Source organism: Zosterops lateralis (genome assembly GCF_965231275.1).
Source record: "Zosterops lateralis genome assembly, chromosome: 6".
NCBI classification, from domain to species: Eukaryota; Metazoa; Chordata; class Aves; order Passeriformes; family Zosteropidae; genus Zosterops; species Zosterops lateralis.
The window spans coordinates 40,527,975-40,555,283 of record NC_139761.1 but is presented as its reverse complement, the minus strand read 5'-3'; the positions used below and the strand labels follow the sequence as shown (position 1 = coordinate 40,555,283).

The 27,309-nt window shown below is 47.7% G+C and overlaps 2 protein-coding genes across 2 annotated transcripts in view; one reads left to right on the top strand and one right to left on the bottom strand.

The window, feature by feature from the left end:
- TSPAN18 (tetraspanin 18) overlaps positions 1-7,158 on the top strand; it is a 32,469-nt gene extending 25,311 nt beyond the window's left edge. The window contains exon 9 of the mRNA XM_083863304.1: positions 22-7,158. Coding sequence (XP_083719430.1) covers positions 22-69 — 48 coding nt within the window. The 3' untranslated portion in view covers positions 70-7,158. The remainder of the gene's footprint in view (positions 1-21) is intronic.
- TP53I11 (tumor protein p53 inducible protein 11) lies at positions 3,605-27,309 on the bottom strand. Its single transcript, XM_083863305.1, has 7 exons — positions 27,290-27,309; positions 10,613-10,977; positions 10,000-10,058; positions 9,388-9,436; positions 8,859-8,955; positions 8,244-8,345; positions 3,605-7,332 (listed from the first exon to the last, which is right to left on the bottom strand). Exons 2-7 carry the CDS (start codon positions 10,745-10,747, stop codon positions 7,199-7,201), a joined length of 576 nt encoding a protein of 191 aa, XP_083719431.1. The 5' UTR covers positions 10,748-10,977; positions 27,290-27,309; the 3' UTR covers positions 3,605-7,198.

Genomic DNA, 27,309 nt, shown 5'->3' with positions numbered 1-27,309 from the left:
CTTCCCCCCTCCTCTTCCCAGCTGTTTGCCATGATCTTTGCTATGTGTCTCTTTCGAGGGATCCAGTAAGAAGTGGCCCATGAACCACCATGTTCCCCACATGCTCAGAAGAAAGAAGGAAAATCTGAAGAAACAAAACCTGAAAACACCCAAAAAACTTTATTTTTTTTAACAAAATGGGACAGGGAGAAAAAATAAAAAGAAAAAGAGGGTTGTAATATATGAATGACCAAAAGGATTGTACTTCAGGGGCTGGAACTTTGAGGTGATGTGCACTACACTGTACACCAGACCCTTGCCCAGAGCCACCCGCAGCAACCGTGGAGCAGGAGCCCAGCGCAGCCGATTGCACTAGAGACGGATGGAGCTGGTGGGGTGCAGGAGGATGAGCACAGCTGCCTCTCACACCAGGCTGAGCCTGCCATTCACCACTTTATCTGTTGTGCTTTAGACAACAAAGGACTCAAGAACAGACATTCAGGGGCTGCATAAGGCAACAAGTTGGCCTTGACTGTCCAGGTGGGTTTGAAACAAGCAGTGGTGGCTTGTCTAAGCAGGTGTAATCAACGTTTGCGTGATTCTGGCTTTAATTTCCAGCCACAGGATGGAAACACTCATTCTTCAGTGGAAGCTTTGCCCCTGTCATGTGAAACTTGTCAGAGATATCAAGCACTTCAGTGAGGCTGGCTTTTCTCTGGAACTCCAAGCAGGGGCAGCATGATCTAACTTAGCAATGGGACTCAGCTAAGGCTGGCTGAGGGTCAAGAGTTTGGTGCCTACCTGTTTCTACTAAGATTTATTGTTCATTGTTGTGAAAGAGACCAAATGGTTCCCTGCTGTATTCCCATCACCTGGGAAAAAATAATGGCTCTGGTCAAGCATCACTGATACTGCTGCCTTCCTGAGAAGGGAAGGATATAATGTTTAAATCTTGTGAGCCTTTGCCTTTCCTCTGATACTTGCAAAAAAATGGTTTGTGGTGCTCTGTTAGCATAAGTATTTGCAGTGGTTCCTGCATGCTTTTCCAGCCCTAAGGGGAAGTCCAGACATGGAGCTGGATTGAAGAGGCTGAAGTTAGTCAACCATCCCCATGCTGTTTTCCTGGATCAGTCTGGTGGAATCATTTCTGGTCAGAGAATTTCCCCTGAGATTCTCCTATGGGCTCACGATGGAAGTAATCATCAAGTCAGAATTGTTTTAGTTGATAGTGTTTCCTTCCTTGGGATAGTTTGGTATTTAACTAACATGGTCATCTGCTCAATCATTTGGAAGTGAACTTGAGAACGATGCCTGGGACTGGACCTTGGTCAGAGATTAAGCTGGAGCTAGTGCGACCCCAGGCAGGATCCAAGAACACCCTGTGAGCAGCCAAACTGCTCCAGCTGCTGCTCCTATGATTGTGCATATTGACTTGGACAGGTCACTGTTTTCTCTCATCTGGAATCATCAATCCCTGTTGCCTTAAATGTTCATCTGGTCACTTATTCCCTGACCCCAAACACATTTTACCTGGAGAATGACAGAAGGGGCTATAGTTTCTTGTTTAGATCAGGTCTTTTTATAGGTTTTATAGGCTCAGATTATGGGAGCACTTTTATATAGGCTCAAGCCAGCTCCTCTGACAGCTGTAATCTCTAGCAAGGAAGGAGCAGAGCATTAAACTTTGTGCCCAGGTTTTGCAGCAGCAGCACATTCATCCTCTGGCTGTTCCCTTAGACCCCTGGGTCTGTGTCCCTTGAGCTCTCCCAGTGGCACTGTACAGGCCACAGGCAAGGAAGGAAAGCAGCAGAAATCCTGGGCCACAATAGGCAAAGATCATGGGTAAGTATCTAGGTTGGGGAATCAGGATACTAGGGAACTGGAGGGAAGCATTAGAAGGTTTTCCAAGCTTCATTTGAGAAAAACAATTTACTCATTGGTAGGAGAGGAGTGGGCAGGTAGAGCTGCAGCCCCCCCCCATGCTGCAGTCAGCATATTCCTGAAACAAAATATGTGGCCAGGGCTGCTGTGCAGCATCAGATGATGCATTAAACCTTGTGGGAAGCTGTTCTGAACTATTTCCCTCCGGCCATCCTTGTAATGAGGCATTTTAGCATTAAACTCTGGTCTGTTGCTTAATAAAGAAAAACAGTTTTGTTAGCCAAAACCCAGCAGTATTTGTACTGGACAGCAGGTGCTGCACTTAAGAAAAATCTGTTCCATCTATCAGTCTTGTAGGGAATGGGCTGAGCAGAAAGTGAGCTTATCTGTTCTCCTTCTGCCTCAGGAGCTGGTGTCTGACTGTTCTGGGAGAGCAATTCCCAGGGAAGGAACAAAACTGTCAACAGAGTTATTGGTAATTTGGCTGGAGGTGATCGAAAAAAGCAGAACTGCCTCCTCTAGTCTCCAGTTTCTTCCTTTCCCCTCAGTTTATTATACAGAGTTCTCAGGTCAGAGCCTAGCTGGCGAATATCCTCATCTGTGCATGGTGGGTGGCTGAAGGGGAAAAAAGCCTTAAAGCCTTTTTCTGCCACCAGTGGCATGGGGAAAAAATATCTGTTAGAGCTGAGGGAACTGGACCAAAGCAGCCAGAGCACAAAGTACTAAATATACGTGCCTGAAGTATGATTTCTGCTGGCTTGTTGCTCTTTGGCTTTCCTAATTCTCTACTCATTGCTTTGTCTGTTTTAAGCTTTCTTGCTTTCTTTCTGTCCCTAATGGTAGTCTCTGTATCTTCAGAAGGATCTCTCCTTCATCTGTTATTCTGGGCTGTGCACAGCTGTTTCTCCTCTTCTACCTTTTCTGATCCCCCACTGCTTTTTGCTGTGTGAAGATTTCAAATCCTCTCTGCAGGCTGGCTCACGTGCCACTGGGAACACAGCTCAAAAGGCCAGGCAGCAATTCCAAACAAGAACTGGAGATAGCTGTAAAGATATGTGCAAGTCTGAGAGGAGCTGTAGCAGCTAGTAATATGCAGAAGGAATTTTCCTTGGGGGAATTTAATGAACAAGCAAGCCCAGAAAGCAGACTCCCACTGTATGGCAAAGCATGTAAATTTGTTGGTTTTGTCACTTGGTTTTGTAGCTGCCCCCTCTGTGGTACAGTAGTTTTCATAACTGTAGGCAGGAGAAGCAATTGTATTTTTGTATTTGTTTATAACAGCCTGGTGAGTATTTTGGAATTAGGGGCTCAGCTGAAGACACTGCTGGCTGAAAAACTTGGGGCAGGCTGGAGAGCAGAAGGAGCTACCATCTCCTTTACTGTAGCACTGTGACCATGGCCCAAGCACCTTGTAGGTAGTAGTAGAGACAAGCCTGGGCAAGCCCCCAGCCCCTCTCAGCATCTCTGCCTCCTGGTTGCTATTTAATGCTCCAATGACTGTCACAAATGCCTGGGAAAAGGGCTGCGTGTGAAATAATGTTTGAAATCTATTTTAAAAATATGTAGATGTTCTTTTTATTAGATAGTGGAGCTAATTTATCCTGTATTCCCTAATGTAATGCTTTTTTATATTGAAAGGAATTTTTTTTTTGGTAATATAAACCAGAACACAAGCCTGAAGCACTCTCTGCACGGTTTTTGTGTGCATTTCTTAAAAAAAATTCCCAAAAATAAAAGAAAGATATTGTGACAGTGAAGTGAAACAGCTTTAATTTTCACTATTTGCTTGGTGTTAAGTACAGTCACTTTCTTACCAGAGGAGAAATAAACTCAGGTACAGCAGCTAAAATGAGGTATAAATTGAAGTGTCCCATTCTCCCCTGCACCACCACCCCCCACCCACACCCTCCCAAGTAAAAACCCTTGACCAGAAAAGAGGCCAGCTTAGGACAGACAGAGCCTCTCCTGTGTCACCAGCTCCAGTTTGCCAGATATTGGTTAGATGCAAATAAGATGATGTAGGGAGGAGTTATGTGAATGAGTTTTCTTCACCCTCCAAAGTGAGGGCTCTGCAAATGCAACAGTTTGGGTTCATCCCTGGCAGAAAAAGGGGGTCAGCTTTAAGTCCTGGCCTGTGCCTGTTTGGAGCACAATCCTTTGGGGAACAGACGCCCCAGTCCTGCACAGCATTGTACAAATGCGGGAAGTTCACTGCAGTCTCCCTTGGGAGATGACATTGGTCCAAGGCCTCTCTCGCACTGTGACAGATAAGGAAGCTGAGGCTTGTGGAGATGGAGTGTTTTTGTCAGCAGACCAGTAGCCAAGCCTGAAGTGACACCTCAGGCTTTTGATCCCAAATTATGTTCTCAACTGCCACCTGCAGCTGTGATGTCAGCACTTCCATCCTTGGGGACACAGTTCTGTACAAAGGTTGGGCATCCTCCTCCCTTTCCCCCCATTCACAACAGAGTGAAGACAACCAGGTGCAGTTGGTTTCTGGCAGTGCTGCAGCTGTTCTGCCTGGCCTCCCTCCTCAAACCACCCTGAGCAACTCCCTCCTAGGCCTCACCCGATATGCACTCACCACCTCCAGTGGGCCTGGCAATGTTCCTCCTGCAGCACCTTGCTGCTGAGAGGGGACATGCCAGGAACCACAGCTTAGTTGTAGAGGAGGAGTAGCACTCTGTATTTTCTACATGGTCCACTTAGAGCAAGATGGAGGAAGAAACATAAAATAATAAACAAATAAAACAACTTCATCTCTCTACTTGCAGGATTAGGTACCAAATAGCATGAAATCTTTTAAGTGGCCACTTCCCCCAGACTTTGCTCTATGCTGAAGCAGAAAAAGCCACTGACCAGCAAACTTAGTAGTGGCTGACTGTTTCAAGTTTTGCAGAGGCAGCTGCTAATCTGGGGACCAGAGAAATCTGATCTCACCTTATTTAAAGCTACCCTGGAGAGCTGTAACTGCTTCCCCCACCCTCCCACCTGATCTAACCATCAAGAAGTCTTTGGAGTACTGCTCTCACATAGTGCAGTAACTCACATCTCTCTCACCTATGGGATGACATGTTAAGGTACTCTAATCAGACTCAAGTTCATAGCACCTGTGGCCAACACACATGGGAGGCAGCCTGAAGAAGACTCTCCTTCCTCTTTTTGCTGTGGTAGATTTTACTTGTCTGTCCTAGAAACATAATTTCCCACCCCCCAGAAAAAACCAACCATCAATCTGTGTATACATTCATGTGACACCCCAAAACACAGAGAATCAACGTACCTATACCCACAACTACAGCCAAAGTGCCACACTGAGGCCATTGCAGCTGCCCACACAGGTGATGCACAGGGGGAGAGCAACAGCCACAGCATGCCATGCCCCAGCTCCTGCACACTGCACCACTTGGTCTAATTTCTGATCCTCTCCAGCCTGCACTTGATCATTACCTGCCTCACAGAGAAAGATTTCCCTCTTAAATCCCAATTCTTCCATCTGAACAGGAACACTCCTCTCAATTAAACGTTTTAATTGCTCAGTATCAATTTTGGACATGCTGAAAGCAGCTTGACAAGCATGTATCGCCATGAGGGTCCAGAATTTAGCCTGCTGTTGGATGGTGCCTCTCCATTTGATTTACTTATTAAGCAAAAAACTAAGTTACAGTTGTGATGTTTCCTGATTCAACAATTTCCAATATTCTTACGTGACAGACATTTTGCATGGCCAGTAAGTACAATGCACACAGTGTCCCAAGCTTTTGCAGCTGCTTCTAAATGCCAAATGCACTAACACAACATACAATAACTACCCACTACCTTCTAACTCTACTAAGATATTAAATAGCAATAGCTGTAGATCCCAGTCTTACCAGTGGCTTGAGGACTTGTTGTTCACACAAGCAGTTCTGTTTGTGTAGGAATCTTTCTACTGGGATTTTGGAACGTCAGCTATATTCCAGGGCATGCTTTGATCCAGTCAGTCAACAGTAGTGCATAAGTAACAAGTCCATGTCCTGTACACAAACCTTCTGGCTTTAGTCCCATGGAGAATAAAAAAAGCTGCCTCAAGCTGTGGACAGGGATAATCCACAAGGAAAGCACTAGGAAGCAGGGCAGTCAACACTGTTAAGCCCAGGAGGTGTTGGAGAAACTGGCTAGAGAGTACTAAAGCACATTTAGTCTGTCCTTGCCATCATACACTCCGCTCCTTGCTGTTCTTCATCCCAGTTAAATATTAAATATCTTAATGCTACAAACTTTGGTCCTCTCTTCTCAAGGTCAGAAGAGATGTGATGCAGATATTAGCAGAGTTGGAACACCACCTCCCACAGCCAGAGCCCATGTCTAGAGGCTGCTCACTGACCCAATGCTCTTACTGTAAAGAGTCCTCTGCTCTTACTAGTGCTAACCACAACAGCACTCCAGCCCCTGCTCAACTAAAGCATCAGATAAAGCTACTGCACACCCACCACTGCTACTACCATCAGTAAAGCTTCAACTGTAGGAAGTGTTCTGGGGTGAAGGGGACAGGACCCCAGCCTAGAAACTTCACAAACACCCCAAAACAAGGGAATGTCTTTGTGCTCAATGGACTATTTCCAATAGCTTCCTTCACTTCTCACATCTTGTGATTCAAGTTGCTCCACTGTTCCCAGCACTGTTCTTGCAGAGGGAACAAGCAAGGATTCTCCCCTTTCTTTTGCTATATCTCCTGCCAAGCTCTGCACAGCATCTGGTGCAAAACTATGAACTACACAAAAATGTGCCTCTGGCAGTGAGGAAAGAAGAGCTGTTTGCAAAGCACTGAACTTGACCACATCCAGCTCCTGGCTACCTAGACAGTCAGTACTTGCTAAAAGGGGAATGGGCTGTAAACCAGGGGAGGTGCAAGGCTTACCAAGTAGAGTAGCCAAGTCCCTTGTTGGTTATCTTACTGCCCTGTCTCCTCAGGGATTTGGTTTCAATATGCTGGCCTTATTTTGTGCTTTGTTCCAGTGGGTTCAGAGCCTGTGATCCCATCAGCCAGTTCCCCATAGAAAATTGGCTTTTTTCCCTGAGCCTGCCACGCCCACACACTTCCCTGAGCCTTCCTCCCACTGCTCCTCATGTCCTGCAGAGGGCTGGGGGGTCCCACCAATGTTGCTCCCCCCATTTCACCTGGCAATGCCACCAGCACTGGGTTACACACTGATTCATGCCGGTAAGGAAGGAAACTACTTTAGAACCAAAAGAGACTTAAAAAAAAAAAAAATTGAAAAAAAAATATAATTATAATGCAAAATTACCGACACAAACTCCCCCCTCCCACCTTTCCCGTAACAAAAAAGCCCAGGAATTAGACTTTCTTGGGACGACGTCCAACTTGGTAATAATAATAAATGCTGATGAGGATGAAGAGGGCTCGGCTGACCAGGAGGAGCACAGCACCTGTAGCTATCCGGCTACTCTCAACCAGGGAGACAGTGGTAACTGGAGGAAAAGGAAGGAGACAAGGCAGAGGTTGGTGATGCAAAATCAAAATGAGACAAATAGCACAATGCTGTTTTCTGCTGCCCTCTAACGCAGAGCTTTGGCAGGAGCTGCTGAGCCTTGTGAGCGCAGGAGCTTTCAGCACAGGGTCATTCACAATGCACAGTGACAAGCAGAGGCTCTTCACTAGCTTCTTTTCACTGCTTTGAAGCTTGTCATGGACCCCCAGGGTTCTCTCTTACAGAAACCCTGCTTTGAAGGCAGCCCCACATTCAGGGTAAAACAGTCACTCAAGCAGATGTGAGCTTCCATTATGCTCAGGTGTTAATCTGGGAGTCACATCCTCCTGAGTTTGCTTTGTGGCTTGAACGCTTCAGTGCTGACAAATATTTCTCAACTTTAGGAGCATCCACAAAATATGCACAGTCCACACACATTGTCTCTATCGAACACTTCTCTTTACTGGCCATCAACACACAGCTCATGTCTAAACCAGCTACACACTGAGCTACCAAGACACACATACAAGAACCCCCCTTCATTGTTAAATATAGATAAGCTCCCTAGAAACAAGCTAAACTGTTATGCTCTGTTTTGGTAACACTGAACATCCCCCTTTTTAGTGTAGGTTGCTAAAAGATTTTCTTGTTAGACCCTGCATCTAGGCAGCCTGCTCCAGCAATGACTTGTGCTGGCTATGAAGCCCAGGACATTTCCAGGAAGAAAACTTAATGAATTGTCAGAGGGCGATGTTCAAGGAGCAGCTCAGGGCAGGGGCTATTCCATGGGGGGGAAGAAAAGGCAAGCAGCTGATAGGAAAGATGCTCCACCACTGCCCTGCCCACCATCATCCCCACCAAACAGTGTCTTTGCACTGTCCCCCTCGTGGCGGCCCGCGGGCACTCACTCACCCAGGAACTGCACGGCGAAGTAGCAGGCCTCAGCCAGCAGGCTCCAGCGGATGATGGCCTTCTCGGCGGTGTACAGGGCGTTCCACATGATGAGCGCGATGCCTGCGGGGACAGCGGGGCGCTGCCCGAGGGCCGGACAGGGCCGCGCTTCCCGCCCGCCCCGCGCGGGGCCGCTGCAGGACGCGGCCGGGCCCCTGTCCCTTCCCACGCCATTTCTCCCAGCTCCCCGCACCTCCTGCTCCTTCGCCCCCCTCCTGTGGGCCCCTCCCGCTGCCGCCGCCTGCCCCGTCTCCCCTGCCGCTCCTCGGAGCCGCGGCCCAGCGCTCCTCCCCGGGCCCCCCGAGGGCTCCCCTTGCTGGGGCACATGGGGCGATCCCACAGGGATTCTGAGCACGCACAGCCCTTCTTACCCCGCTTACAGCACGCCTGAAGCCCTGCTAGGAAAAAGCAGCAGTAGCCAAGCTTTTCAAAACACCCCTCAGCAATTTCTTTGCTAACAGCAGATGTTCTGCTCTCCGGCTGGGCATGGACTTTGTGCCCTGCCGCCGTTTTGGCCACCTGTCCCCTCACTCTGTGGGGCAGCAGCGTGCCCCAGTACAGCAGTACGGCACTCACTGAGGAGGGCTCCTCCATAGAGCCGGATGGGAGTCTTGCTGCTCACCGATTCCTCCTCAAAGATGGCATCAAAGAGCTGGTCAGGGAAAGCCAGGGCCTGGCAGAGGTGAGAGAGAAACTCAGCGACCTGAACTGGCCGGGGCCACCCAAACATCTCCTCTTGGGCAGCAGCATCCTGCCTTTGTGGGACTGGAGCCCCTGGCCAGGAAATGGGAAATTAAGGAGGCGCAGGAATATCACCATGTCAACTATCAGCTGCATGGCTGGTTTCTGTGACCAAGGCTGCCATTCCTTGGTTTATGGGCCCTGCTAATGAAAATAGACTCTGGTGATGGGAACAAGCTGCCAAGGACACTGTTGGCAAAGCCCATTACTGAGACACACTGAGGGCAAAGGCCTCGCAGGAGAAAGTGGCAGGAGCTGCTGGAGGGAGGGGAGGAAGCCAAATGCCAGAGACTGAAGGGCCATGCTGGGGCACCCCTTTGGCAGTCAGGAGCTGGTTCTTGCCAGGACCACATTCCTCACTCACCATGATAGCGACCCCAGAAAACATGATGGCGGAAACCAGCTGCCAGACCCTGCGTGAGAGGGGAGACAGAGGACCCGGCATGAGCTTGGAGGTCACCCCATCACTCATACTTCACAAAGCATTTCTGGCTGCCTGCTCCTTCATCAGCCTGCAACCTTCCCCCATGCACAAGCGAGACAGCCAGAAACCTCCCATGGAAAGACTCAGCTTTCCACATCCCACTAGTTCCAGCCTCAACATGCAGACCAGCCTTGCCAGTGAGACAGAGCCAGACTCCCCCTCACCCAAGCAAAGGAGGGAAGTGACCCTGCCAAGAGGATGCAGGGTCCCCACAGGACACACCATCCTGTCACAGTAGAACAGGAGCACCTCCAGCCCCACATATCCCTGGCAGTTCTCTGCACATGCAATGAGACAAGAACTTGAGGGCCTCAGGCTCATTTATGGGGGAAGAATGCAGAGCTGGTCTGGTTCCACAGCCTGCAAGAAACCCCTGCAGGGAGCAGTGATGCTGGCACAGCAGCAGAGTTGGTATCAGAAACCAGAGCTGGCAGGGATGCCGTGGCCAAGGGCCCTCAGATGACCTTGCTCAAAGATGATCTAGTACCTTACCTGAGTCCCAGTGGTTCCCGGACTGCAAACTTGATTTCATTTCCCAGTACTTGGCTAATCTGAAATTCAGATGAAAGGCACAAGGCTAAGCAGATCCTTCCCCAGTCTTTAGGCAGTACTCACCAGCCCAAAACCACATATCTACTCCCATGTGGGAGTTTATCTCTGAGAGGGCTGGAAGGAGGAGGAAAAAGGATTCAGCTGTGACTCTTTGGTCCCAACACCTGCCTTGATTTCCACCAGGAGCTGCAGCCTCTACTGTTCCCTTACTGGGATCAGCCACCTGTAGCATGCAGCTGGTGAAGACTCAACACTAACTCCTGCTTCGTCTTACCTGTGGAAGAAGCGAACTGACTCCTCACACACAGCACCTGCATGGCACATCCTGATGGAGCACAGGCTCCTGCAGAGCCCTCAGGGTGTCACAGTATCTACCCTGCTGTCATGTGCACACTGCCCAAAGCAGCTCATGCTCACGTGAACATGCTCCTGTTTACAATGCCTGGCTGTGACTACCCCAAACCATATGGATGGGAAAAAACCCTGGTTTGCCCACCAGAAGGTCCCTTTTCCATCATTACTGCACAGGGGCTTCCCTCTGTGCCGCCCTCACCTTTGAGCGATGGACCTCTCCGTCGTCATCCTCCCCGCCGACGCCCAGGATCTTGCGTGTCTTCAGCCTGCTCACCAGGTCGGTCTGGCTGTGCTTCTTCATCAGCGGCGGGGGCTGCTTGGCCGCCATGGCCATGGCCCACCCAGCCCTTGGCTGCCAGGTGCCACAAGGAGGGTGCAGGAAGCGGCTCCGCTGTCACATGAAATCTCAGCGGTGTTTGGGAAAAGTAAAACAACCACCGCTGCAAAATCTTTCCGTTAGGCCGGCAGACGGCTCCTCATCCTCGTGGGGCAGGGAGCCCTGGCAACGATGCCAGCCTCAGTTACAGGTGGCTCATCTCAGAATGATCCTGTTGTCTGTGAGATCTGTTTTGGGGGGGAAAGAAGAAATTCAGAGCAGAGTGGCTTTAGCATGGACATTTAGTTATAAATGCTTTTGACCTACAAACCATAATCTTGTCTATCCCAGCATGAGACAATGCCCAATAACACCTCTTTGCTGTTTTTCAGATTAAGGGAATTAAGTGCGTCTCAGACTAGGGGAATTAAAATCACTAAGTAATGCTTGGCCTTTTTTCTTTTCCCATGCAATACATCATATTCTTCAGCTGCCAGTTCAGGTCAAACCCTAAACAAGTATCAATTATTTATTTTTGTGCCCCCCTCAGATGCTACAGGTTGAATATATCAGCCCCTGAACAAGAAGAAGCCAGAGGCATGATTTTCCCTGAAGACAATCACTTTGCTTTCTGGGAAATGATGGCAATTAGAAACTACAAATACTATCTGGGATAAGTAAATACAGGCAACGAGAATTGAAAAAGATAACTTCTGTCCTGACATGCATATAAAAGTACAGGTATTGCGTCTCATGAAATTACTCTGTCTCATCCCACAATCATAAAACCCTGGAAAGGCTCAGTTCAGAAACCCTTTTCTCCCAATTCGACTTCATTTCATCTTGGCTCAGCTGAACACAAACACTTTTTTCCATTTGCCACTTCACCCTTTCAGAAACCCTCAGAAATTCCCCTCAGGCACCAAGTACACCTAATCCAGCCAAGCAAGTGTTGGGCTCAAGCACCAGTAGCCCCATGCCCCAGCAGAGCCTTCCCAGAGCTGCCTGGGGAGGAAACAATTTATGCTGATGTCTAAATGTTTCACGAGTCTTTAGAGAGTAATAAAAATGAAGTAAAATTATTTTGGCATTGTGCATGCAAATGCTGTCCCAGTGCCTTGTAAAGGATTTCCCTCTGAAAGGAAAACCATTCCCTGTGGTGGTTCAGACAAGAACAGCCAGTCCTGTTTGCAAGTGCTTAATGTAACTCTTTCTTTAAGGCAAAGTTAAGAGGTCTTGCTGGGATGGTGCAAAAGGTGAACCTCATGATCAAGGGTTTAATAAAGTCCTTTCAGCAGACCAGGCAAAATGCTTTTCAGGGAGCCAGTTGAGCTACTCAGAGCTTTGGAGGTACTTTGTTTGGATTGTAGCAGGGCTTGTTTGGTCGTGGGTTTTTTTGCTCTTATTCCACTGAATAACTAAGTCCAGATTCCTGGAAAGGCAGCATGAAGCCAGATACAGCAGTTAGGGTCTAGAAATATTTCAGAATTGGGATAGTGGAAAACAGTTGCACAGGAGGAAGGTAGAAGCTGTATAGTCAGGTCTACCTTTGAGCACAGGGCAGGAAGCTCAGATGGTAGCTGACAGTAGAAAAGTTTGAAAGACTTTTGTCTGGGGTTTGCCAACCTAAACTGTCACAATAAATTGTGTGTTTTCAAGTCTGGATAATCTGCACACAAAATCCACCCCAGAGCCAAAGTGATGTGTCTAAAAGAAAAGTTCAACCTCTTTAACTAGCTACAGTTTTTGCACTTCTTTCTGCTCCTGACTGACCCAGACTCACAAGGTTGGATGCTGAGTGATTTCCCACCAGAACTGCTGGAACCAGACAAGACATGTTGCTGTGGTATTTCTAGCCCAGCATTTTCTGATCAAAGCCTTCCATTCCAATCCTGAAGCAACAGTCCTGTTGTGAATGCTCTTCTCTCTCACTCTGAGGCCATCCCACATCTCTAAAGTTAGGGGAAAAGTATGGCAGAGGGCAGTATCCTACTGGCTCTCCTAAGGGATAAGAGACCTGAGGCTTGCTGGTCTTGACAGGACTTGGGGTGCTGAGTGTGCTGGCCATGCCATCCTGGCACTTCTGGATCTTTCCTGGTTTCTTGCTAGGTAAAGCCTGATGCCCCCCCACCTCCTGCCCTGGCCTCATGGTCAGAAATACCAGAGGAAGGGAAGATGGGACGGGGAAAAAAAAAAAAAAAAAAAAAAAAAAAAAGGAAGGAAGAAAGAAAGAAAAGAAAAAAAATAAAAAGAAGGAAGAAAAAAAAAAGAATTAAGAAAAAATAATAGAGAATTTCTCCTGAGAGCAAGAAGCAAAGAAAGGTGGGACTCCATGACTCACCAATGAAGACTGCACTAAATAGCTTTCTGATTACAGAGGCAGTTTAACAACTGGCTCAAGGCCAAAAGATCAAAATTTGGCTTCATCATTTGTCTCGCCAGTTGCTTTCGGGGCAGGAGTTGATGGAAATTTATCCACATCATCATTAACACTGCTCTCCCATTAAGACTTTCCACTAATTTGTGGTAAGCCACTGGCCAAGAGCCGGGACAACACAGGCCAGACACAAATGCCAATAAAACAATCTGGTGCATAAACCCACACTCCTACAGCACAGCTATGGCATGGCTCTGCAGCCAGTCCCACATCTCATTACCCCCATCGTCCAGAGACAGAGCCAGTCTAACAAATGCTGAATATTAACGGCTAACGAGCTAATGAATGCAATTAACGCTAATTCAGTGACATTCAGATAGAAGATGCTGAGGATTTGAAAGCATTATACTTACATTAATGTATCCTGACACACTGACAATTTAGAGGATGGTTTCTATTAGCCTGTGAGTTTGCAAAAGGGAAACCTCCTCCTCCTCTTTCTCCTGCGATTCTCTCCTCCTTAATCCTTTTTCCAAGCATCCCAGGGACTGTGCAGATCAACCACCATAAACAGGCAATTCCTGCTCCCTGCCACAGCTCTCTGTGATGGGCAGTGCCTATGTGCAGCTGAAAGAGGGTTTTTTCTTCATAGATCCCTTTTCTTTGCAGTCTCTTTTCAGTGTCTGTTCGCTTGCTCAGCTGTTCAGCATACTGCATTCAATTTTGATAGCTACTGCTTAGTGGTGCAAAGAAACCTCACTGGTGCCACGCCAATGATAGCTCAATCTCTCCCACCTCCACAGCTCTTCCCCCAGTGTCTCTGCTTCCCTCCCAGCGTCTGGAAAGGAGAGCTCTGCAGCGTGGGAGAGAGGAGACTCAACTGTACACGCCACGGTGCTGCAGCAGCCAGAGCTGTGCACCCACCACGGAGGTGCAGAACCAGACCCTGCTCCAGCAGTGCCTGGAGTGGACTGCCTACAGCTCCTGCAAGCCAGAGCCTAACTGCTCGTGGGTGGCAAGCTTCCCACCTGGGAGGACATGGCTCCCAAGGGCCCTGGGGACAGGGATGCTGTCTACTGCTAAACTGGATGGCACTGTCATCCACAGTGCAGCCTTTTACCTGACAAAGCAGAGTGCTTGAATTAAAGAGGTGGTACTACAGAACCTCTAGCTCCAAGGGTTTGATGGCACTTCCAATCTGCAAGCAGGGGAAGAGAGTATGAAACAAGTCAAGCTGGGACAATGAAATGTTCATACATTTAAGCTGGACACAAGTTTGTTCAGCTCCATCACATTCAGGCCAGTGAGAGGATTCTTGCCCTCCTGTTTTAGATTTCCCAAGTCAGTACACCCAAAACAACTCAACATCTTGAGCTCACTTTGATTTGTTATGCCAAAGAATTATCCAAGAAGGTGCAATGGATGTATGTCCTTCGTAACACCCTAACAGGGCACCTGCCATGCCTAAGCATCTTCTACAGAGCACAGGTTGAGAACCAATACTAAGTATGAAGCAGATGAAGCAGAGACAGTGTCCCTTTCCAATACTGGAGTTGTCTGGGAGCAATCTGGCAGAGCCCAGGGGAGTTCTCCAGCACTGCAGCAGCACAAGGAAGTGTGCACATGAGAAGAGCATTCACTGTGGCAGCTGTGCTTTACCTGGCCCTCATAGATGGGCTGATGCCCACAACATTTCTCTTGCAAGGGCCCAGCAGCTCTAATGGATTTGTCCAGCTCTTCTGATGTTCCTCCAGGCTGTGGCAGTTGTGTCTCCTTGCTGCTGAGGACAGTACTGGGTCCATAGCAGCTGCTCTGGACCCTATACCTCATCAGCCACAGAGCTGTCGAGAAAGCCTGGGCTCAAATACCTGCCCATGGTAAAGAGGAGAGGCAGTGGAAACACAGGTGGATTAAGGACAGGATCCACAGACCTACCAAGTATCTTGGTCCTTACAATCATTACACTGTTGTCTAATTGCATCGGACCTAAGACTCCTTTTTCCCCACCACACAGGAAGGTTCAGTTTGCTCACTTTTGGATGCTTAAAAACTGTGCATAAACAACCTCAGACACTTCAGGACTCTGAAATCCTGAGACATGAGGTAAATTCTCTGTGTCTAACCCAAAAACACACCTGAGAGTCACAAAACATCTTTGTGCATCCTATCTAAATGGCCTATCAAGAGTTTCCCCTGGAGGCCCATGGTGTAGCAGACCCTGAGCCAGAAATCCCCATGTCCCATGTAACTACCAAAATATAGCTATTTTCATCCTGTATTTCTGCAACTGCACATCCCAAACCCACAGTGACCAAACCAGCTCCCTGCCTAGATTTCTATCAAGCGTGGAGATTAGACTATTAGGACCTCTCTACCACCAGCCAGCTGGGAATGAAACTTGATCAAGCCAAAAATAACCTGATGCTCAGGCAGTAAAAACAATTAGCACTCAGCCACCACAGCAGCAGAATGCAGTGGCTGCTCTCGCTCTGTCTGGCACAGTCTGTACCCCTAAGCAACAGGGAGACTTCAGATTTCTCACCTGTAACAAGCCAGGTACACAGGACTATGTTCCCACATAAACACCAAACCTTTCAGCACAGAAGGCTCTTTGCAATACCAGCAGGAAGCATGCCTTGACAGAGGCTCATCTCCTGCCCTGCCACAGCCCCTTAAGCAACTCTAAAAGGCACAGGGAGCTGCTTCCATAAGCAACTGTAAAAGGCACAGGGAGACTGTCATCTCTAGGGAATACCTACAAACCTAAGCAGTAGATTTCCTGCCTCTACACATGATGCCTCTCACAAGATCCTTAGGTGAAAGAACATCTTCACTGGGTGCCTCCAGATCATCTCCCAAACCATCTGCAATGCAGCAAGAGCCTCAGGCACATCTGAAGCTCACCCTTCAGGCCAAGTCCATCTCATGGCCAGACACCATTGAGTGTCCTCCAATGCTGTTTGTGAGAGGTGCAGAGCTGCCCAAGACTACAAAGCCTCCACTGGCAAGGCAGTTGCACCCAGTGCCTACAGCAGGTCTGGCAACCTCAGCCGTTAATGGATATGACCAGCATCACCCCTCAACAGGGGAGAATGAGTCCCCTGCAGCCTGCCGGGGAGGAAAGAGTTAACTTGTGTTGCTTACTCAGTCACCACGAAAAAAAGGACATCCAAAGTCTGCTCAGCCTTTTCCATGCATCCTCTCCTCCATCTGCTTCAGGGCTGCTTTAGCCCAAGCAGGCTCAGCCCCTGCACCCTCCTCCCCACTGCTCCTCTGCAGCCCCTGGGTGCAGCAGCTCCTGCCCCCAAGCTCCCCATGGCTGTCCAAACATCCTGCCCCAAGAAGAACCACTATTGGCTATATCCCATAGCAGTTGGGAGGTACAGCCCATCTCCAGAATTTTACTGCCCATTGGTTTCAAATTTCTTTTTGCAGAGACCACAGGAAAGTTTCTGTCTGTGTCACAGGATGTGTTATACAACAATCAAAACCTGTAAAGTGCTCAGTTTCCCCAGAACACGATAAAACAGCTCTGTTGCTCTGCTAGTTTCTCAAATGGGAGCTATAATTAAACATAGCAACCTCACTCCTGCCGGCCTGCTAACCACCACCTGCAGCAACTGGCTGACCCCGCCATGCGAGCCTGGGCAGCACCTCAGGGGAGAAATGCTTGTTTGCCTCTGCAGCAGCTGGCAGGGCAGCCTGTGACACGCTGCCTGTGCTCGGGCAGGCGCCCTGCACAGCTGTGGTGACCAGTACGGTACACAGGGCTGGACACCTGACCCCACCGTGGCCCCTCTGTGGGCTCTGGGGGCTGTGACCACACAGGACAAACAGACTTCACTCTTCATCTGCCACACACGTGCACTCACACCCAGATGCAAGGATCCCCACAAAGGATGCAAGGTACAACCACAGCGATGTACAACAGCTGCTTCAGCAGCTCTCGTCTATGTTACTTACATAAAAGTCCACTCCCTTGCAGCATCCTCCTCTCTGCCACCGAGGCTCTCAGCCCAGCCAGCCACAATAATCCATCACCTCAAAACTGCCCTTGCTCTCCCCAAAGGCTCTGGCTGCCACCTCCCCACCCAGTTCCTTGCTGTCTCAACAGATGGTTACAACCACACAGTTAAGTTTCCCAGGAAGCTGGGAGGATGGAGAGAGAGAGAAGGAAGTAGGACATATTGGGATAGGGTGCTGTTTTTCTTTAAGGGCATTAAAAGAGGAGAATTCCTCTTTGATTCCCAGCTGCCTTAGACAGGTGTTTGTCAGAGACAGACCCAGAAGCTTAACAGGCCATCTGTCCTGCAGATGATTTCTACAGGGAAACATTAGAAGGAAAAATAAAACCCATATGCACACACAGAGAAGCACACACACACACACAAAAGAAACCCCAACCAAGTAAATCAACCCTTGCTACTGAAAAAGAGCAGCTTAAAAAGCTAGGAAAGCCCTTCAACCAAACAGGGTAATACAAATCAGTTTTACGGAAAATATGATGCAACTGCAAAGGCTCAAAGGAACTCTATGGGAAGAGCCTGAGAGGAGCAGGGAAGAGTCCATACACGTGCTTTTTATCCACAACACCACCAGACACTGAACCTTCAGAGTAACATGGGGCTTCTTGGCACCTCTTTTCCTGACAACCTCAAACTTCCCCAAATTTTATTTCTACTGTGCTCCCAAGCACCTAACAAGAGACTTTCATAAATGCTCCAGGAATCCAATGCTCTTTATTCTCAACAATTCCCTGCACCTCTGTCCTTTTCCAGAATTCAAAAGAAAATCGTTAAGAAATTAGAATTTGGGACATTAGGTCCCCTGAGCCACATACAGGCACAACATCCATCTGTATACCGCCAATGAAACAGTGATTTCAAAGCCATTCTTGATGGATTCCCTCCCCCAAGACAATAATCTACACCTCCAGCAACATTAGTTCTCTATCTGCAATCCTGGAACTTACTCAGCACAATGCAACCACTGTGATTTATACACTCTCAACATGTCTGCAACCATGAAATGGAAGATGAAATGAGTTTGTTCCACTCCAGAAATGCAAAAACAGATTCCCAACCAGTTTCACAGGCCAGTTTGCAATCCCAGCCTGAGAACAGCTCCTGCAGGACACCCCAGCAGCATCAGATTATTTTCTTCCATTTGTGTAGAAAACAAAGAGTTTCTCATCTCCGTAGTCTGTCATGATATGACCAGATGTGCAGTCTAGGCAAACACAATAGGGAGGAAAAAGGGCAGACGAATAAATTTGCATTAAGCAGGAAGATTGCCTTTTGGTCTAGCCAGGATATTTCCTGAGTCCCAGGCACATAAACACTCACAGGACTCACACCTCTCATTGTACAAGCAATAAAGTTTCCTTCTGTGATACAGAAGTTCTGTAAATCAGGCCTGATATGAAATGGCCCAAGCAACTATCAGTCAACAGCTGAGTAGTTAACAACCCTGTTATAGAGCATTTCCTATATACATGGTTACATCCACATCCTGGATAAAATAATAAAAAGTTTACTATTTATATAAATACATTTAATTTATAAATAAGCTATATATTAATAAATTAAGTCAATATAAATGTACATATATTTATACATATAAATATATGTATTTGTACATTAATATATGTGTATAAATATATATATATATTATATACATGTGCACACACACAAATAAGAGATGCGGGTTGATTTGTGTGGACTTACTTTGGGTCCCACTGCATGATCTCTTGACTGGTTAGTAAAGAGAATTCAGACTACCAGACCAACCAAGTATGTTGGCACTCACCTATATTTTGGTCTCAAAGGTGAGAGGAGCAGCTTGTCCCAGACTCCTTCCTGGGAGATGTCATTCAGAATCTCAATTCCTGCTTCTAGGTCTCCTCACTGATACCACCTGAGATCTCTCAGTCCTGGACTACCACCACCTACACACTGCCTGGAACCATCACTGCAGCTTGGGAACACCTTCTCACACCTTCCCTAAACAATTTCCCTAATTTTCCCAATATTTCCTGTTCATTCACACAATTAGAACTCTGGGTTTATCACTCTCTCATGGCTCCTTTGACATGAAATAAGCCCAGACATGCAGACAGGCTCAGGAAGTTGCTTAGCAAAAACATGATGGAGAAGGCCTCCCAACAAAACACATACTTCAACTACTTGGTAGCCTATCCCAATGTGGCAAAAATCTCCTTCTGACACCTTAGTAGTTTCTATAGCAACAGGTTACTGCTAAAAATGTCAGATGCAAAATTCCCCATGTTGGGCAAACAGGAGCTAGGAGGACAGATTTAGAAGAGGAAAACTTCTAAATAGCTGCTGCCTGAGCTAGCACAGGCTCTGCTAATTCACAATTCGATGGTGAAACAACTTAAAAGAAACTTCTAGCAACCCACTAGAGGGGGAACACATAGTGCACAGGGACATGTCTGTGGAGCACTGTTCCACAGCATCCCTCAGAATGAGGAGGAGCCACAAGTATCCCCCTCTTCTGCAATGAGGCACTTGAAAGTGAAACCAGCTGGTTTTAGGAACAGAACTACAGCACAGCATGCAGAGTAGGAAGCCTGAAAGCCAAACTATTAGATTATAGGTTTGGCAGTACTGCTGCTCCTTTCATAAAATCAAGACTGGGTCATTAAACCTCTGAGACCTTAGTTTTCCCAGATTTATATGAAAAGTAAATCTACCAGAGAAGTTCATATAGCTCATGTGCAGCAGGTGAGACATCTTACAAGCAATGGCCCAGCCACTATACCCCACCAGTGCCAGGTCGTGACACCTTGGCCTGCTCTGTGGACTCCAGTGCAGCACTTGGTTCATTACACACAACGTGTCAGAGGCAGAAATGCCCTTCCTGGCCTGACTAACAACCAGCTTAGCATGACATTGACTTCTTCTGTCTGTCTTCATTTACTGCTGGTGGGAGAAAGCACTGTGGAGACCTTGGGGTGAGCCTCACATGGATACTGCCTTCTCACAGACCAGAAACTCTCAGAAGACTCTCGTGGTCAGATTAAACACAGATGCAGAAAATCAAAGCAGCCACAGCTCAGCAGAGAGCTGCACAGGGGAGAAAGGCGGAAGGAAGCCCACCACACTAACAACACGTGGCTGCATTTGCCAGTGTGGTTCTCAAGGCAGAGTCTTGAAGAACCCACAGGCTTTCTCCACAAACACAGCACCCACCCCTTTGGAACTCACCCACCTGACTTTGCTTTTACGTGCTGCTGAGTCAGGGGAAAACTCTGCACGCAGCCATGTATGTGGATGTGCACATGTTTGTTTATGCATGAGCTGTCAAGCCCCGAATTATGCACAGATCAACAAGGCTCTTTGAATTCCCTGACTGTGAAGTGCGTGACATTTAATCTGAGCCTTCCTTTTGGATTTCATATCGTGCATTATCAACAATGGCTATTCAGTACACAAGTACCCTTTACAAAGCTTTCATCAGAAAAAGGAACTCATATAAAGGAGATTGAAAGAGACAATGTCTCTGATGCATGACAGGTTCTCCAGCTTCCACAAAAGACCAGTGTATGTGTACTGTAAGGAACAGGCAGAGTCAGTCTGCCCCTAGCCCAGAGTAAAAGCACTTCAGGAGTGGAGAGAATGGAGTTTGGAAGTATCAACTATAACTTGAATCTGTAAATCTCCTCACGTCCCTCTTTTAGGCTCCCTCGGAAATAGGTGAAACCTAGAAGGCTCTCATGTCAGCTCCAGCCTTAAGACTCCCAGATGTAAATAAACCATTCTTCCTGTTTTCCCATGAAAAACAGGGAATTGCCCTGAGGATATTATCCCAGGACCTGAGCCCATGTCAAAGGGCAGTTACCTATTTTTCAAAGCAGCTAAATGCAACAGCTAAGGGATGGCCTGAGTGCCTAAGGCTGTTGCAGCAGTAATACTAACAAAATGATGTGAAAATAGTTGTGACTAACATCATCAATCCAGCTTCTTTCCTCCGCGAGAACCAAGGGGAGCTGGTAGAACATGACTGCATAGAAACCATCGAAGCCACGTAGAAGGTGAAACCTATGTCTCAAAGGGTGAGCCAACCCCCAGAGGTGTCCATTTTAGGATAAGATGCATGCACACACAACCCTGGAATGGTTCATTTCTTCCCATATACCACAGGAGGAGCCTAGATGATAAGCAAGACTAGGCTTTTGATTGCTTTTATATAGGTGGAAAAGATCAAGATCCTTGCAGTGAACTTCTTACTACCTGATCCTAGGCAAACCTTGTATCACCTTTGCCATCTAACAGCATAGAGTCATACTTTGGGATTATGAAAAAGACAACAACATGCATGGAGATGGTATGTCCTATAGCCACAGCCACAAAGGATACACATCAGCCTAAGGAACTAAAGCAAGATTTCTCTTTTCATAGCAGAGAGGAGGCAAAGGAATGGACACCAGTACATGGTATAAACAGCCTTGGTGAAAAGGGATATTTGAGAACTGAGTGGTCCCACAGGAGCTCTCTCTCCATCTTGCCTGGCACATGCAAGAAAAGTCTTAGGAAAAAAATGATAAAGGTAGTACTGAAAAAGGTAGTTCTTCTCCCTACTTTTGTTTGATTCCTCTACCGGAGGACAAGGAGGCAACAGAGATATTCAGGCAGCCAAATGATAGCAGCATCACTGCTACATTGTCAATGCTACTGACAAATCAAGGTCTCAAGTAACCGTGGAAAACCCAGCATTGCCAGATGTCCCATCTCTACTATCAAGGGTTGTTTAAGGACCTTCCCTTCTTCTTCAGTTTTAAGTCTCAGACACTTGGGTACAACAAGTTCCAGTAATATCACGATCATCCATCAGGACTCTGCGTGTGTGAATACACACATAGTGCTTTGCTACTGTGCCTGTGTGTATATAAATCTGTCCACAAACACACAGCATAGCCTCCTGCTTAGAAGAGCTTATGACATAGAAGTGTCAGGTTTTAGTCACCATTTTCCCCATTACCTCTCACCATAATGTCATTTCCATGCAGCCAGGGCTCTGGAGATTTCAGGTTGGCCTCTTCTCCCCTGTGTTCTTTGACTAATGACAAGCACTCGGTTTGCATGGTGATGTGATGCAGGGAATAAATTGGCTGGAGGGGATAAGCTCAACTGCTTTATTATTCCTCTATCCATCAACTCTCAATGCATCCTGCTTGTCCAGAGATTTAAACAGTGGATGTTGTCACAGTTTATGGAAGGGATTGGAAGAATTCCTCATGGGTTTTTGCCAGCAGACAAGGCAAGAACACATTCACACACCCCAAGGAGAAAACGGTTGTACTGGTCAGAGCAGTAGGGCAGGAGGGTAGAAGGATGCACCATAGGTACCTGCTGTTCAGAAGCAGACCACATCTCTGGTCAGCACTTGCAGAGACTCCACCAGCAATGCTTATATTAAAGTCACTTAATTTTACTCTCACTTTACCATGAAAACAACCTGGGAAAACACAGACAGATGCTCTAAATTCTTTGGTCCTGTTCAGTGCAATCTTTGACTCTTGGTAGATTTCTGATTTCTGTGGAGTAATGTTTGGATACTCTTTATTGCTATTAAGCAGCTTCTACAGAAACTCTTCTTACTAGGCCACAAAGAAAATGTTGGGGAAAAGCCAATACCACCCAGCTCCCCTGGATTCAGTATTGTGGCTTTTGAATTTCCCTCTCCCCTCTGCAAAGAGGCAGCTCTTGTTTCTACCTACTTGGAATATGCCAAACATCAACCATGAATGGCATGCCAGGCAGCTAAAATTAAATGTCCAACAAAAAGACTAAGAGGGACTTAAAACCATAGACCTTTAAGATGTCTTGTTTCTTCAGAAAACAGCCTGCTTCCTGGAGCTCTGGTTAAGACAGCCCTCCATTTCCACAACACAGTCCTTCCTGAGGACTCCATACAACATGGCAGAGTGTCTGCACCCAGGCTATGCTCCAGCACTGCCCACACATCTCTCAGCTTTGCAGCAACACAGTAAGGGGCATTAGTGAGGCTGCTGCCTGGCTGGGTGAATGCCACGCACAGCAAGAGAGGGCCAGACAGCCAGGAAAGCTGAACTAAAGGCATCTTCTTGACTGTCAGGAAGGATAGGAAGCACAGCTGTCCTTGGGAAACTGCCTGCTCTTTGTCACATATATCTCCATCTACAGCAGTCCTAGCTGGAAGCCAAGAAAGAAACTGCAGCACCCAACAAGGGCTGGGATTATTTTAAGTCTCAGTGGTGGAATTCCTGGAACAATATCTATAGGCTGAAAGAACTTCTCAAGTCTTTATATGACCATAAGCATCCGACACCAAAGGTTTGTGTTTCACTCATAAAGTGGCACCACTAGAAGCAGTGCTTCTGCTGCCATCATGGGTTACTGAATGAATGGGTACTCAGACAAAAACACCATCTGAGTCACCCACAGAGTTTCCTGAAGACTTGTGGGTTTTCTCTGTAGGTCTCTTTTTTGGCTGCTGACACAGACTCAAACTGTTTACTTTCTCAACCCAGGCAGGATGCAGCTAAAAGCAAGAGGGTTGCAAGCCTTTGTGTGCCGCTCTGCCTGCACCTGCCCCTCTGGGCCACGCAGTCAAAGTGCTGCTGCACTAATTTTAGTACAAAAAGGAGGCATTCCCCTCTGGTTTGCAGCAGCAGGCAGTGCAAAGGGGACTGCACACTAATCTTCCTCTAAAATACTGAATCCCTTCAAACAAATAATTAGGTGGCCAGTGTTATCTGACACTCCTCCGTGTGCATCTCCCACTACACCAACTTATCCTGTAATACCACTCCTCAGGAGGCCAGACTACTGAACCATGGATTTATTCCTAACTGCTTTTCTCCCCATGCTCTCCTCCGTGCCTTTGAATTAAATTATGTTAATCCAAATCCCTAACAAAAACATCCAGGAAACTCTGCACCAATGGAGCCAGCTACCAGCCCCTATGCTTAGGCTTCTGATTTTGGCTCCTTAGGTTCACAAAGTGAGCACACGGTTCCTGAGCACCAACATAGGCACAAGCTGGTCAACCTTTAGCACTAAGCCCAACTACAATGGTTTTGATAATTTCCCTGTTTTGATGATGGATCTTTCCTCCCCATAATGACAGCAGCAGTCAGTATAAATCTGGAGCAGAGCTTTCTTACAGACATGGGTCCTTGATTTTGCCCTGTAAGATGAGCTGGGTAAGGGTCCAACCAAAGTCTGGTACAAATGAGTCAGGTACAGCCTAGGCAAGGGCATCCTCATCAAAACCAATGTGCAAATATGCTCAATAAGTTTTTACTTTGCATACAGAGGGATCTAAGGACATTTACAGATTTAGGTGACTGGAACATACACCCACTGCACAGAATGAGGATGAGAGACTTACGCACGTTGTGAAACCCAAAAGGAAAGTTTGCTACTGGGGTTTCACCAGAGCCCTGGGTGACAGAGCTGTGGGGCCAGCACTGTGTGGTGGGCCTTCCAATAAAACCCTGTCATCTCCAAACGTCATCCGTGGTCAGCCACATTAATCAGCATCACAGATGGACACTGAAACACACAGAGATGCATTAGGCCTTGCAGATGACACAGAGCTTCAGAAGAAGCTCAAGAAGCCCAGAGAGTCATTTATCATTTGAAAACTATTGAAAGTGTCTTTGGTTATAGGTGGATTTCTTTTTTAACATCTTTTAGTGTCTTTAATAAGAATTTTTCAAACTCATGCTAGCCTGTGATCTCCAGGACAGCACCAACCCCATATTTTCCAAGGGAAAGCAGAAAGCAATGCAAACAGGGAACACCTGGTTGCCTCTTAAGTGTTGTTTTTCCTGCTCTGGAAAAAATCCAAATGTATTTTGTGGCCAGCATTGGGTCTTTTTCCTCCCGAGACTTATTTTCACATTCCTACATCAAAAATACAAACCCCAGAAGATCTACATTCTATAAATAATGTCCCAATAGTGCCAAGGTCACCAAGCCTTTCCCTCTGGCGCCATGCCAGAAGTCAAACATAAACAATCTCAACATCTTTCTGGTTCACGTGTGTTTTATCCCATGCCAAGGGAAAGCTTGTAGCCAAAAACGTAGCACTAAGAAGACCGACACCCCCACCTCATGCACAGCTCCACCCAGGTCAACATGCAGCCTCCTGGGCAGCCCAGTGGGAAGGCAGCCAATCCTGCCTGCGTCAGAGGGACACACTCTTTGTGCTCTAATGGCATTTAGCAGTTTTCAGTAGAAATTTGGAGGCTTCCTGGGTGAGGACCAAGCACACAAATGGCACAGAACATTACGTGATCCAAGAAGCTCAAAGTGATATTTGTAACCAGCATGTGGTACCATCCCTCCCAGCCCCTACTATTCAACATGTTGACCTTCAGAGAGCTGCTGGACAAGTGAACACCAGCTGCAGATGTACTCCTGGCATTTTGCACGCTTCAGCACTCGATGCTCAATGAGAACAATAGGAAAACATTTCCCTTTGGATCACACCGCAGCCTCCAAGCAGCTCCAAATGGACTGAAAGCCTCATGGGAGGGCATGTCTGTGGTTTATTCTCCCAAGAGATCAACGGCCACCCCAAGCCTCGCCTTGCTGTGCATCTCTGGACATGCTGTTGTGTTCATATCTCTATAATAAAACTTCACCACAGGCCCACAAGCAGAAAGGACCAACTTCTCTTGAGACTGTAGAGCAGACCTCACCTTCTCAGCCTCCTGGTTGGGGCAACCACCTACCCAAGGAAGAGTTCCCTTCACCTTGTTCCACACTGCAGTCAAAGAACAAGAACGCACACACACTAAAGCAACCAAGTCCCCCTTTTCCCAGCTGCCATCAGCATCCAGCCTCTCACTGCTGAGGGCACCAGGACACCACAGGTTCATGGTGCCCCCCACAATCTGCTGTGCACGCATCAGGTGTGTGTGTATGCAACCTAGCTGAAGACAGGCCTAGGGCTAGTTGAGGTGCTTTCATGCTGAGTCTTAAGATGTTGTTTATTTTTGGGGTTTTTGCCAAAATGTTTCTAAGAAAACTTCCCCCCTGGGCAGACTCCCCTTCTTGAAATGTAACTACTATTTATTTGTTTAAAAATCACTTTCCTCATCCACAGGCCCTTAATGCCATTGTTCAGCAGACTGCTCTACTGCAGATGGTTACTGAACAAGTTATTTATGCCAAGTCCAGAATAGCCAGTGCTCTTGCATACTCTGTATTTTCTCATGGCTCAGCTGTGCTAAGGGTACCCTAATGTCAACAAGGCTTTGGTTGCTGCTGGCATTTGTAACTCCCAGCCTTTGCAGACAGAGGAGATTAAATGGGTACCATTTAATCACTTGCAGCCCTGATTCTCAGGCAGCTGCAAGACAGTCAGGCTCCTCGCTCAGGTAAGAAAAAGGCTCACTGAACTCCAACTCCAAGCAATACTGAGGCAGGGCAAGGAGCAGGTGGTGAACAAGGTGCTGCTTCTTGCTCAGCCTGGTTTGCTCAGTTGGAGCTGAACTCAACAGAGAAGCCTAATAGCTGCTGCTGCTCCAGCCAGAGCAGTGCACCTGCTCAGATGGGACAGCCAGACGCTGCAAGAAGCACAGCAGACCGCTCAGCACGCAGGAATGTGCAAGCTCTGGCGGGGATGCAGAGCTCACTGAGAGCTGGCTTTCCTCACCTTCCCCTCTGTGATGGCAGGAGGCCTGTCCCGGCTCCCTCCCGCATCGCGGTTCCCGCACTTTGCCCCTCTCCCTCCATCCCCCCCAAGCACCAGCCAGTCCACCATGGCCAAGTCCTCCTCGCAGCCAGGCCAGGCTTCCCGGCACAGCTACCGGGTTGCATCCCACGGGGAGCACAGGTGTGCCAGCTTCCTTCATCCCAACCCGACACAACGCTCAGCCACCGAGGCTGACCCCCGAGCCTGTGCAGTGCTCAGGACTCAGCCTCCCCTTTCAGGCGCCTGAAGTGCTCATCTGGGCACCGTGGTCCTCTTGGGACGCTTCCCGAGCACGCGGAAAAGGACGGAGCACTTCCAGGAAAGAAGTGACATCGGACCCCTGCCTTTGAGTCGAGTAACAGCCAGGAGAAAGCCCTCGCCACAAAGCCAAGGGACCGCCCGCGCATCACCTCGCAAGGCGGCACGGCTGCTGTCCCTCCAACGCTGGGAGTAACCCGCCACCCTCCCACCGGGATACAGCGCTCCAGCA